At 44.9% G+C, this 13,678-nt stretch overlaps 1 protein-coding gene across 3 annotated transcripts in view; it reads left to right on the top strand.

Moving 5' to 3' along the window:
* UQCC1 (ubiquinol-cytochrome c reductase complex assembly factor 1) overlaps positions 1-10,668 on the top strand; it is a 47,563-nt gene extending 36,895 nt beyond the window's left edge. The window contains exons 7-9 of one of the 3 annotated variants that reach the window (XM_082292734.1): positions 4,345-4,422; positions 5,791-5,904; positions 9,013-10,668. In XM_082292734.1, coding sequence (XP_082148860.1) covers positions 4,345-4,422; positions 5,791-5,904; positions 9,013-9,147 — 327 coding nt within the window. In that variant the 3' untranslated portion in view covers positions 9,148-10,668. Of the gene's footprint in view, positions 1-4,344; positions 4,423-5,790; positions 5,905-8,627; positions 8,901-9,012 lie in introns of those variants that run through there. The other 2 variants (XM_082292732.1, XM_082292733.1) reach the window with 2 other exon arrangements.
* The last annotated feature ends 3,010 nt before the right edge of the window (positions 10,669-13,678 follow it).

Here is a 13,678-nt window from a genome sequence, read left to right as displayed (position 1 = left end):
TTAACAGTGTTTTGAGCAAGCACTCAAAAAAGCCCATACATAAGTGCTTATGTATTATTTATAAATAACATAAACCATATTACAAGTAATTCTGTCCAATTGCAACTTGAGAGAAGGGGCATAAAAAAGCCTAAATATTTGTGGAATGACATTTTTTATCATGAAAGATCAGTCCTGTATCTCCTTCAGGATTGCTGATAATCCTGCTCCAGCAGTCAGAAGTGTCAGTGAGAGTGGTTGATGTTTATGGCAGCGGAGCTGCAGAAGTCCCCAGAGTGGACTCAGCCATGACAGCATGAGTGTACTCAGACCTGTGGAACTTGTTTTGCACAAGGGATGGATTAATTTTTACTGTATCAGCATAAACCACTACTTTGCTGTTGCAACTTTGACCCCTCCAGGAGTGTGCTGCTGACGTGGTGTGACAGTGCACCTGGAAGAGCCCAGTCTTAGTTGGAAAAGATGACTGTGCCAACACATCCGTTGTGTACAGGTACAGGAGCAAACACATTGTACAGAAGAGGCTATTTATTCTAGCAGGAATGGTATAATGAGAATGAGGGGGTGGAAACCCAAGCCAGAAAATTCAAATATGAAATGAGATACACATGTTCAACTGTGAGGGTGATATGCTTTAGCCAAACACAACTTAGTGAGCTTAGTACAGGGGGAACTCGGTGAAGTGTAATGGTCTGTGATATGCAGAGGGTCAGGTTCTATGATCTAATCATTTCTTCTGGCTGAAATCTCTTCATAAAAAAGTCTAGTTCAAGCATAACGTACAGCCTAAAGAGAGGAATTGCTGCCTGGAATTCAATGACTAGTGCTTGTACGAGGCAGTTAGAAGTGCCCCTTCTGGCTTTATAGTCTATGGAAGGATTAATGTGTTAAAGTAGCTTAAGGGTGCAACACATGCTGGCAAAAGCTGAAGCAGAAAGAAACTCCTGTTGCAGTGCTCTCAGTGCAGCCTGTTGGCCATCCCAGCTTGGGCAGCGCTGGCAGGACACAGGCGTGCAGTGACACTGCCAGGGATCCAGTGTGCTGCACCTCGGCGGCCCTGGGCTCATCCCTGGGCTGATGGCTCTGAGCAGGCAGAGCACATCAGAGCTCATGGAGTCATAGAATTGTTAAGATGGGGAAACACATTTCAGATCATCTGGTCACCATCAGTCAATCCAACACCACCACCCCCATGTTCACCATTAAACCATGTCCTCAACTGCCACACCCACACGTTTTTGAACCAGGGATGGTGACCCCACCACTGCCCTGGGAAGCCTGTGCCAATGTTTTAAAACTCTTTCTGTTGTTTCTTTTCCCTCATATCCAATCTAAACCTCTCCTCACACAACTTGAGGCCGTTCCTCTTGTCCTGTCATTTGTTACCTTCCAGTCTGTGCACACTGATCCTACTCTGCACCGTGAGCCAAAGCAAGTGGGGAGAAGGAGGAGATTCATTACCAAAGGAAGCTCTTGATCCATCACAGGACACTGATATGGACTTATTCTAGAGCAGCATGCACTTTAAATACCATGTCCACGTGTTAGGTCTTTTGCTACGTGTCCAGCAGTCCAGGAGAGCAGTACACTCTTACCTCCCTAGAAATCCTCTTAGAATACAAAACCTTCTGTGAGAGTTGGTGCTGTCACTTGTCTGCTGCAGTCACCCTCAGCATGTAGCTGTTGGATGATGCACATGAACTCGCTGAGGCTGAAGACGGTTTCTTCACTGTGACATGGAAAATCCAGCAGCTGCTTGCTGCAGTTGTCCCCCAGGCAGAACGTGGGCTCATGGAGCCTTTCAGAGAACAGTTGTGACATGTAGCAGGAAGATAATGTTAGCTGTACATTTCCTTGTTTCAGAGGTCTTGTAAAGGTGAGATGTGTACCAAAAATGGGTTCCTTGTTTTGAACTAACATAGTCCTGTGTCATGCAGGCCATAGCACATAAATCTGTCCAGTGACAGCTCTGCACTGGGCTGTTCCAAGGAAGGCAAAGGGGCAAAGTCCCAAGAAGAGCTCCAGATGTTACTGATTTTTTCCTTGTTATTAGCAATTACTCACTTGAAATTCTCTAGCAGTTTTTCTTCTTAATAACAAACTGTGGAAGAGTCAGCAGAATCGTGACCAATCAGATCCTGAAACTGCCCAGTGGTAAGAACTTGTACGAGCTTCGAAAGAGGAAGCGCTTCCAGCAAACACTGATTTGGATTTGCTCATTTATCTTGATTTATAAAGAAGGGATTTTTCCTTCAATGTTTGTACTTGACCAATGCCAGTTGTATTCTTCAGAAACTGCAATATACCTTCATTTCATTGCCTAAGATACAGCTCCATCCCCAAACTCAGATTTTGTATCTGAAACTGTCTTTTAAGATGTATTTATTGCCATGTTTGTTTAACTTGGTTATCTCCTTCATCGATCTGTTTCTTGCTAACTTAAAGCTGCTGCTCTTTGTTTTTAGTAGGGAAAGCTGCTTCCCCAGGGATGTATGGTCCAGGACTTGTCTCTGTAATGGGACTATTTGTTTTCTTTGCCCCTTGCAGTTGCCTGCTGTAACATTTGTAGTATGTGTTAAGTAATCCTTGAGGTAACATTTTTATTATGTCATAAAAAGTGCGTGGCAAATATATAATAACTCATGGAATTTGTTTGTTTAAAATGGAAGGATAATTTATTGAGTGTGTTACATGAGACCTGCTCCCCCTTATTAGAGCTGTAGAAGTGCAGCTTATTTAGAAGTATGTTCTATTGAGAAAAACCACGATCTCTGACATGCATAGAAGGTTTGAGCATGGTTGGGTAGAAATGACATCATAGTTTATGTACTCAATAAAAATTTAATTAAGTCATTACAGAAGTTGCAGTCATCATTTAACCCTCTAATTTCTTATGTTTAGTTCTTTTTTTAAACATTCAGTAATAACCAGTCTCCAAATCTTGATAGCCTATAAAGTATCTGCATGAATTTTAATAGTTTATATTAATGGAAAAATATGAGTAACTGACATAAAAGGAATTTTCCTTGTGTTTGCACTATGTGCATTTCTATAAAAATCAGATGAAAAAAGACAGTGGTTTAAGGGAAGAGTATCTGAACTGGAAATTTGTTCACTTGGCAGAAACTAACTCATATTTCGATAGAAAAGCTGCTGTGTAATTGCCAAGGTGAATACTCGTAAGGATACTGAGAGAGTATTCAGGACAAGGGGTTCCCAATGTGGTGGGTGTGATGGGCTGGTGTCTCTTGTGTGTAAATCCTGTTTCTGCAAAGTGCAGTGTCACACCTGAGTGTCCTGCTGGCGTGCAGGGCTGATGCACCTTGTCATTTGTACTTCTGGAGCGTGTGAGAGCTGTGGAAAAGAAATGCTTTGTGTCTCTTGGATCCCTCCTGGCAGTCACTACAGAGAAGAAGCTTTACCAAAGTGTAGCTGGGCCCTTGGGAGAGGAACTGCATCACTTTGTTGGTAGAAGTAATGAGTCCAGGCAAGAGGGACAGACAGTGTGGATGAGGGAGATGTACAGGAGGCATTTCAGCCATCCCTCTGCACCCAGCGGTTGGTCAGTCCCATTTTAGGCTCACATGGGGTCAGTTCTCATGCCAATGGGTGGCTTAGGCCAACCCAGCAAATACTTAAGCAGTTATTAAATTTAGTTAAAGGTCAGTGTGGAACTTGGACTGAGTCACACTTAGAGCATGGGGAAAGTTGCTGGGTCATCACAGACTGAAAGAAATTTAGTCATAGTCAAAAACTTGTAAGTCTGAGCTGCTAGAGATGCCGGAGAGGCAGAATTCGTGTTCTTGCTGGCTGAGAGTTTGTCTGGACAGTACAGGAGGAGCAGTGGCAGGATGGTGTCTCTGTCTTTAGCATTACAGTACTTCTTCTGTAGAAGAACATCCAGCCCTGCAGTCTGCGCTTCGGGGAAAAAAAGCTGAAAAACCTTTGAGTTTCTATGGATAAATGAAGGTCTGGAATAACTGCTCAATAGTTAAACTACAGAGGAGTCTCCATGCTCTCGGGCTGTGCTGCCACTGCAAGGGCAGCCTTGCTTCATGCTCCCCCAGCAGCATTTTCTCTGCACTCCTGCAGCTGTTGCAGAGCTGTTGGCTGGGGATGTTCCTGCCAGTTGTGTACTGAGTAACACCGACCTCAGGTGTGTCAGAATTAACAGAGCTGTGTCACAGGGGCTTCCAAAATGACTGACACTTGCTCGCAGCCAAATCTCAGTGAGGTGGGCTGGGGCACTGGTGGTTCTTTGTCCACTCACAGTGAAACTGGGAATATTTTCTCCTCACATCTTCCTTAGAGCCTGTACTGATGGTTTTCTGGTTTGTTTTTCAGATTAATTCTGCTGTTCTAAAAGAAGACTTGAAAAGGATGGTAGAAAATTTCTATGCAGCTCTGTTTGGATACGATGAGGTAAGGTGGATGTTTTCAGGGAATGTACAACAAATAGACCATCTAATTCCTGAACACAGAATAGTCCAGATGGGTAAAACATTCACTGTCCATTTCTTTGGAGAAATATTATGTTGGGGAAGCAGCCTTGAATGAAAGTTCTTGGAGGAAACCAGAAAGCACAGAACATATGGATTTAAACCATGGGGTCTGGAAGGTGGGCTGTTCTTTGTGCTGCTTCACCATCCCTGCTTGGCCATCACTAAATCATTTCCTCCCTCTGAATCCTGTTGTACTCAGCTGTACTTTGAAAGCAAAGAGAGGATTTATAGAGTATTTATAGGGAGTTTATGCAAGAATATTAATAGGCAGTACCTAATTATACAGGGAGGCAAAAGCACCACTCTGCACAAGAGTCTGCAGGACTTTCAAGAGGAAAAGACATCATTTTTTTGCTCTAGTGAGTGTTGCTCTTCAGATGCTCTTATTCACATTGTGGTATTATTTTTTTGTGCAGTGATTTGCATTATTAATATACTGTACATGTAACCTCATAGAGTTGTGGACAGTGCTACACATGCAAGGTTTAATCTAGTTTTAAGTATAGCCAGGATGTGTCTGCCTGTGTTTTGTTGACAATCTTTTTGGAAACAAAATGCTTGATTCGATTAAAGATGTGTGGACCTTTTTTTATTTCTAACTGGATATTTTAAAGTCTTTTGCCTTTGGCAAATGTGTCAACAGAAGATGAGAATTATGAGCCTGTGGTGACAACACCACATAATCTAAAAAGACAATAAAAGTTCAAGAGAGTTTGGAGAAATAACATTAATGGATGTGGTTCTTGTATAAACCAAAGCTAATATTAGATTTAACTGGAAAAATCTAGATAGTTCTTGATGAGCAAGATTTTTCTCTCATTTAGAATGAAAAGTAAAAAAGCAGAGAAAAATAGCAAACTCCAGACTACTGTTCTGCAATATTGGATTAAATATCCTTTAATTTTTCTTTTTAAAGTGTCACAGGCTTCACACATTCCCATGAGGTGCTGCTGCCTTCTCTGTAAGATCACCATTTTTATGGTAAAGATTTCATAACATAGAAATGCAGTTATCAACTCCGACATTAGGAATACCCTGACCCAGATTTTTTCCAAATTAACTTGCCAGAAAATTGGTTACAGGCTGCTCTGTAAATTAATTTAAGGCCAGGGTTGTTTTTCCATTCTGGGAAAGAGTGATGTTGCTGCCTTTCCATGTGCAGAGCCCATGGCAGCTGGGGACTCTGGGACAGGTGCTGTGGCCGGGGGCCAAATACACGAATGGGGGTGTCTTGTGTTCAAACCTTCTTCATGTGCAGTTTTTAATCCCCCTCTGTACTTCCCTTTAGGGAATCTTGTCTGATGATCATGTTCTGGCAGCAGCTCTTTGGAGAAACCTTTTTAACAGGAACTGTGATGACCCTCGGCACCTGGAGTTGCTTGTGGAGTATGTGCGCAAACAGGTACAGCCCCACTCTGCTCAGCCTCTGCTTCAGGACGTGCAGTGCTTTCTTTTATTGCTTGCATATGCAGCTCAGTTCTCATAAATAAATCTGATTTTAATATTCAGTGATCATTTTTAAGGAGAAGAAGGTAAAAATCTGAAAACTGGATGACATTTATTATAGAGTCGTGGAATGTCCTGAGCTGGAAGGGACCCTCAAGGATCACCCAGCCCAGCTCCAAGCCCTGCACAGACACCCCAACAACCCCACCCTGTGCCTGAGAGCGTTGTCCAAATGCTCCTGGGGCTCTGGCAGCCTCAGGGCCATGCCCATTCCCTGGGGAGCCTGGGCAGTGCCCAGCACCCTCTGGGGGAAGAACAACCTAACCCTTATATCCAGCCTAACCCTCCCTGACACAGCTCCAGCCATTCCCTCAGGTCCTGTCCCTGGTCACCAGAGAGAACAGATCATTACTGCAGTTTGATGACAAATGGCTGCAGAGAAATTAAATGGAATATTGAAAGCAATCCTGCTCATCTGTTTCTGGAGCCATGCTATGGAGGGGCTTGACAAAATGTTTCAGAAATAGGCTGCAACTTGTTGTAGAATTATTACCAATGTTAGAGAGTTGGGATTCTCTTCACAGTGAAATAGCACATAGAGCTTGAAAATCTCTTGGTGACTTTGAGGAAAAGAAGCAAAAGGGTTTGTTTTCCAGAATTCTTTCTGTTTCTTTCAGTTGTTACCTGGAGGAGACAATACTGAGTAGTGTTTGTCCTCTCAGCCCTGAGGGGGTTTGTGAACCAGATCAGTGGGAAATGTTGGTGGGATAGAGTCCAAGTGGGCACCAAAGAAAAGGGGTGAGAGGTTATGGAGGAAAAGTGGAGGGTGTTGGACAGGAAGTTGAAGACCAGAACTTTCACAACATCATTCTCTGTAATGTTTCCAATACTATATTCAGCATCAGATAGAGGTATGGAGAGACAGTATTTCAGTGTGTGTCTGAGAAAATGGGAAGTAAAGGGCTGAGTTTCCTAAGGGACTGAAGACACTTTGGGAATGCTAGAGAGTTCTTGGGAGGGACTGGCTTAATTTAATGCTGAAGGTTGCTGATGCTCAATGGTGAGGCTGTAGGAAAGTTTGCTGGGGGCAAACACATATAAAAAACATGTAATTTGGAATAATTTCTTGCCAGATGGGGAATTTGTTGCACTTCTGGATATTCAAGCAAAGGATAGGTCTGAAGCCAATCAGCAGTTGAATAGGAAAGAGTGATCAGGCAGGAAAATGTGGCACATTGGGGAGGAATCAGCACAGGTTCTATGCAGACAGGTCATTCCTGCAGATAAGTTGTGCACTTGGGGAAAACATAGCCAGCTTTACATATGTACCAGTGAGCTGTGAACTGTTACCACGCAGGAATGAGGCCTTGAGATTACAATTTTATTATCAAAATATCAGCTCAGCACTCCATAGAGTTTAAAAAAATGTAAAACAAATACTCAGAACTACTAGGGAATGAATAAAGGATAAAACAGTGCTGTGGTACCAGCTTTACATCCCTGGTACCCTCATGAGCTGGAATAATGTGTCTGGTTCAGGTGCTGACCATCAGGACAGATAAAATGTTAACTGAAGAAAGGCTCAGAGAGGAGCACTAAGGGTGACAGTGAAACAGCTCCTTTATTAGCAGTGAGAAGAATCCCCTGCCTGAGAAAGAAAAGGAGAAAGAATGGGAGGCAGCTCTGGGAAATCCCAAAGGCATGTGAAAGGTGAGCAAGGAAGGGTGTTCAGTGACACAGGAATGTGGGGACAGAACGTTGCCACTGTTGGTTGGGGTGCTGCAATTGCACGTGGGTTCCAAAGCCACTGGCAAAGTTTATGGAAGAAAAGTTTGGCCAGGGCTATTAAATCCACAACCACTTCAGACTCAAAATCTGTGAATTAACAGATTTTGCAAGGGAGGAAAAATGAACAAGGAAAAGAGCATTGTGTGCTGTGTTTAACTCCTCCTGGGGAAGCTGCTGGTGGTGACTGTCAGGAACAGGACATTGTGCTTAGGTGGCTTCCCAGTGTGACCCTCTGTGGCCGTGGGTGCATTCATTCCCCTGTTAAGAAACTCCTTGTTGAATTATCCTTTGTTTCCAATAACACTGTGTACCAGGTTGTCCCCACAGTTTCTTGTGGTTCCTGTCTTTAACAATGGCTATTAGTGGATGCCAGAGGAGAACCTACTGACAGGACAACATGTACTGTGGCCCTGGTCAGCTCTCCCAGCCTTCCTGAGCTAATGGTGGTAGGTTTGCCTTTGACTGATCCTTGAGGGACTTCTCTTTTTTTTTTTTCCCCCCATTTCCCATATTTAGGGTGACCAGTGGCAGCAAGTTGACCCTCTGCTGTATGATGAGGGGTTTTTTTTTAAATTTTGCTTACATCACACCTTAAAATTACATTAGATCCCACCTATCTTGCCCAGAGAGGTTGTGGATGCCCCTGGATCCCTGGAAGTGTTCAAGGCCAGGCTGGACAGGGCTTGGAACAGCCTGGGACAGTGGAAGGTGTCCCTGCCCATGGCAGGGGGTGGGACTGTGTGAGCTTTAAGGTCCCTTCCAGCCCAAATCATTCTGGGAGTTCTTCTGTTGTGAGGATGAGCATTCATTGCATGTTCACTTCTTCCAGCTCGTGTGCTTTTATGTGATAAATCCCAGGTGTTCCCTGCTGATCAGGCCATTTTTCTGTAGCTGAAGCCTCATTTGTGTGAAGGATGGGAGCTCTCCATGGGGTGCTGGTCCAGGCAGTGTCCCCTGCAGTAACCACCAGGAGGATGAAGTGACTCAGGGCAGCTTTGCGTGGCTCCTCTTTGCCCTGTTGCCAAACCTTCAGAGGAGGCATTAGCTAAGGCATCAGTGACGCAGGTAACTCCAGAGGATCTGCAGATCCTTATCCTGGCCTTTCCATGACGCTTCGCAGTCGGAAGTGATCTTTTTAGGTCTACCTCACACAACTGGCAGAGTAGGCTGAAATCTCCCTGTTGTGCTTGCATTTTGGAAAGAAAGGTGTTTGTGTAGCTGCTGAAGGAGCTGCCTGGGTGATGGGACACGTGGCAGTGACTTGCTGTGCTTGCAGGTGCAGCACCTGGACGCGCTGAGCGGGGAGGACCTGCTGCTCACGGGCGAGGTGAGCTGGCGGCCGCTGGTGGAGAGCAACGCCCGCAGCATCCTCAAGCCCCTGTCCCCTGTTTACAACGACGAAGGACTCTGAGATCTGCGTGTCAGAACAGCTTGGGAAGCATGCCTGCAAGGGGACTGGGCTGAGGCTGTGTGGTCAGGAAGAAAAGTCTGCTGTTGGAAGGAAAACGTTTCATTAGCTATCCCATCCGTGGTGCCTCAGTAGCCTCCTGGACAGCCGTACTCCTGAATCTTCACCCACAAATAAATGCTCGTTGTTTTAAGAACCTCTGTCCTTTTTATGGCCCTGAGTGGCCCTTGCTGACAAATGGACAGAGCTGCCTTCTGCCTTTAGGAGACCAGGTATTTACCATGATGTAGAGTTCTCTCAAGAAGACATTTCTGTCCCTTGCCTCGTTTAAAGAGCTGCTACTCAGAGACACAGTGGTGTCCTCTGCTCCCTGAATGGTTGTGAAAGCAAATCTGAGCTTTGCATATTTAGATATTAAGTATATATTTTAAATGCCTGATATCAGGATGGAATGGTCCATCTTTGCTTTAGTGGAGTTAAGAATTGCTTTAACAGATTCTGAAGGGTTTTCTGTGAAAATCCCTTTTAGGAACTCTCTGCTTCGTTGCACAAGGATAAGAGAATGCAAAGAATAATGCACAGTCCCCAGCAATCCTCTGTGACTTTGGCTGTCTTAGGGAGATTAAAGCCCCAATTGTGGCTGGGCTGTCACTAAATGCTGCCTCAGTACTTGATGTTTCAGTCTGTCTTGCTGATACTTCCACATTCTTTGTAGAATTGTGCTCTAGGAACTCCTTTACGAAAAGAACATCCCTGTTTGTGCCCCTGGGACAGGACTCTGCCATCCTCCATCCCCCAGAGTAGCAGTCCAGGGCTTTTTAGCAAGATCCTTCAACACCAGTGACAACGTTCTGTGGCTGTGCAGGCAAATGATGCCAACACAGTAATTAGGGGAGCAGGAGCTGCACTGGTGAGACCAGCAGAGGCCAAGGTGCTCTGTGTGGGTGGAAGGTTCACCAGGCTGTTTCCAGGTCAGTGACAAAAACAGTTTTTATTTCTCTTCTGTCCAAAATCCGAGTCAATAATAAATGTCAGTCTGGGTAAAATTGCAGTGTGTTTGTTTTCTGTGCTATGTGTGCTTTTGATAAGAATAAGCCCTATAAAATCAGGATTTATTCCTAATAAAAGTATTAAGCAAAAGTAGAAGATGATAATCCTTAATTTGTGAATTTAATCCTTTATTTGTGACTCCGTAGTCTGGTGAAAGTGTAACTGTGCCTGGCTGTGACTGTACTTCCTTCTCAAGTTGCTTTCTTCATAGTGTGTGTGTTGGGGAATATTTGCCAGCCCTTCCCCATGTAAAAAGCACTGGGATGCAGCATAGAGGCTCCCAAACACTGCCTTGTGGGTTTGCTTTTTTTAAATCTTCTTTTAGGGAGCCTTCTGCGTATAAAAAAGGCATTTTGTTTTTTTTTTTCCAGGGTGAGCTTCCTCAGTTTAACTTGTTATAAAATGAGTCATGTAAAGAGCCCCTCTCTCTGTGTGAGGTGTATCCCTTCTCTGTGAAAACATTACAGCCCAAACAACTTGCTTGCAGTTTATTTAAGATGCTTTTGTTGAAAGCTGAGCTAAGCAGAGAAACCTCTTATGTGTGAAGTATTATACAGTGTGTGTGAGATAATAACACCTTGTAATTCATTACAGCTGGCTTGTATTTACATAAAAGAAGGCTGAGCTGTGTAGGAATTTGCTGATTAATTTATTTTTAATGAGAGTGAAGTATACCAAGTACCAAAATAAACTTTACTTTGTGTATCTTACTGCTCCTGAAATAGGTGGAAAAATTAATGGTAGATATTTTGGCTCAAAGCTACATACATTAATTCATATACAAAACAGTTATTTAAACTTTAACCCCTTTCCTGCTGTGTCATTTAAACCTGGGCTCATGTTATCCATGCCATGGGAACACGGGGCTGGGAGCACACCACCATCCAGCCCGGGGACCGTGCATGGCTGCAGGGAAGCCGGAGAGCTGCTGGAATTCTTGGAACGGCCAGCCTGGAGGTGAGAACGCCTTTGTGCTCTGAATGTGGGACAGCATGTGGTCAAAACTGAACCCTCCCCTGTGTTTATGGGCAGGAGGCTCCACAAGTGATGGTGCCAGATTGGAGTCATTGGCATCTGCCCTTGCACCTTTTATTAGGGTGAGAATAAAGACCTTTAATCACGGGCCATGAAATGCCTTCACCCACCCGCTCTAAGGGCTGAGCCAGCAGTGGTGCTTGGGTGTGTGGGGCCTGGTGAAAAAACAAGGCAGATACTGTCTCTGAATTAAAAGGGTAATTTGTTAGAGAGGGAAAATCCACTGGAGGCTACACAGGACCAGGAAGAATTTGCTTCCCAGTTATTAGTTACCCAGAGACAGGATCATACAATATTAGATTGGGTATCAGGAAAAAATTCTTCCCTGTGAGGGTGGGGAGGCCCTGGTACAGGGTGCCCAGAGAAGCTGTGGCTGCCCCTGGATCCCTGGCAGTGCCCAAGGCCAGGTTGGATGGGGCTTGGAGCAGCCTGGGACAGTGGAAGGTGTCCCTGCCCATGGCAGGGGGTGGAACGAGATGAACTTTAAAGTTCCTTCCAATCCAAACCATTCTGGGACTCTAAACGTGACCCCTATTGCTCTCAAGAGGTGAAGAAAGGTGAGCTGGAAAGCTGCCATTGCCAGTATCTTATATAAGACATCTCTCCAGCCAGAAGGAAAGAAAATACATTTCCAGTAGCAAAATCTGCCCTCTGCAGCAGTGTTCCAGCAGCAGTGATTGGCAGGTGAGTGATTCCTGCACACATCTCTGCTTGAGGGCAGCAGAACAGAGGGGGTTTAACCAAATGTTGTAAAGCCCATCTTCTCCTATTTTCAAAGTTTTCCAGAGGGAATCATTGAAGGTATTTCACTTATGGACTGTTTTTGCTGTTGGGTTTTTGGAAAGTGGTCTCAGACCATCAGTTTGGAGGCACGTACTGTATTTAAATGAACATATCCATGTGAATTTCTTCTGGAAGGATCCACTTTATCATCCAGCCTGATCTCCTGTCTCATATACAGCATTTGGACATGGCTTAGGATTCCAAAGGATTTACTCTTCCAACTCTTCCAACACTTAAAATGAAGAGACAAAGCCCCTAGGAAGCACTCATGATTTCAGCTGGATCCAGGGTTGCTCTCTGTGGGTAGAAGGGTCAGTGCTCAGTGTCTTCCTTTCTTCTGTTTTGCACCATGGGAGAATAGGAGCATGTTTTTCCTCACAGGGTCAAACTTGGGCAGTCTCTTGCTTTAGGCTGATATTTTTGAGATGTTTTGGAGTACGGGGGACTCATCTGGTACTCTTCAATGCCCACTCTATTGTAGGTGGTTAAATGTTTTCCTGTGTCACCTTGGCTTCTGTGCTCACACCACTTTTGGGTGTTGAACTGTTTTCCCCTTCAAAGTGCTGAAGTGCTGAGAGCACAGGCATCCTGGATGATCTTCACATTTCCTGTGCTATCCAGTGCTTAAGCCCTGTTGAAGTGCAGTTACCATTTCCCACATTTGTGACTCCTGTCCTCACCTTCCACAAAGTGATGTTTTCAGTCATGTCTCTGCCCCACCAAGCCCTCAGGTCAGAACTGCTGCTCCTGAGTCGGAGCTTACACTGTCCTGCCTCCCTTACCCTGCCCTTGGCTCGGTAAATGTGGGAAGCAGAAACTGGACTCTAAAGAGCAAATTTTTCCACCAGAGTTGTCAATTAGATGGATGTAGAGTAGATGAAGAGTAGCAAAGCTGTGGTGGGGGGTGAGCATCAGCTGGGAGGGGACTGGTTCTGCAAGCATGGTCCCTGTGAGATGTGCCACTGCCACTGCACGGCACCGCTCTGAGGAGCTGTGGCAGCCATGCCCTACCCTGTGACCCACTCGTATTTTCCACATTCTCCCACTTGTTGGAGAATGGTTTAATCCTGAGCACATACCAAAAGTCATCTGCATCCCAGGGATGTGCTGCAGTACTGCTTGAGCACTTGGAGAGGTTTGCTGATCCCCTCTACAGGTGTGCTGAATGAGGCATTGAGCTCCAAAGCTGAACTGGTTGCTTCCTTCCAGGAAGAGGAAAGTCCCAGTGTAGGGAATTATAAGTATTTAAGTTAATACCTAGAAACTGCTGTGTCTTTCTAATTCTTCTACTTAAGAGAGTTGTACCACAAATGCAGTGGTTATTTCAGGCCCCAGTGCAGGGGGTTGGTCATGGCCACAGCCTTGTCTACAAGGTTTTTTCTTGGGTGTTGCTGGTGGCAGCTAATTTAGAATCATAGAATATCCTGACCTGGAGGGACCCATCAGGATCACTGAGTCCAACTCCTGACTCTGCACAGGACCCCAAGAATCCCACCCTGTGCCTGACAGCATTTTCCAGGTTTCCTAGTGGAGACCTCCCTGTACGGTCCCCATCTGCCTCTTCACATCTGCCCTGCTTTGATCTCTGTTGTCCCCTTGATTAACGAACTCTAATCAAGGTTTCTCTGCTTTTTTCTCTTCAAGAGGCTGTGATGAACCCATGTCC

Source organism: Coloeus monedula (assembly GCF_965178545.1).
Source record: "Coloeus monedula genome assembly, chromosome: 17".
Taxonomy (NCBI): Eukaryota; Metazoa; Chordata; class Aves; order Passeriformes; family Corvidae; genus Coloeus; species Coloeus monedula.
This window is presented reverse-complemented; position numbering and strand designations above follow the sequence as displayed.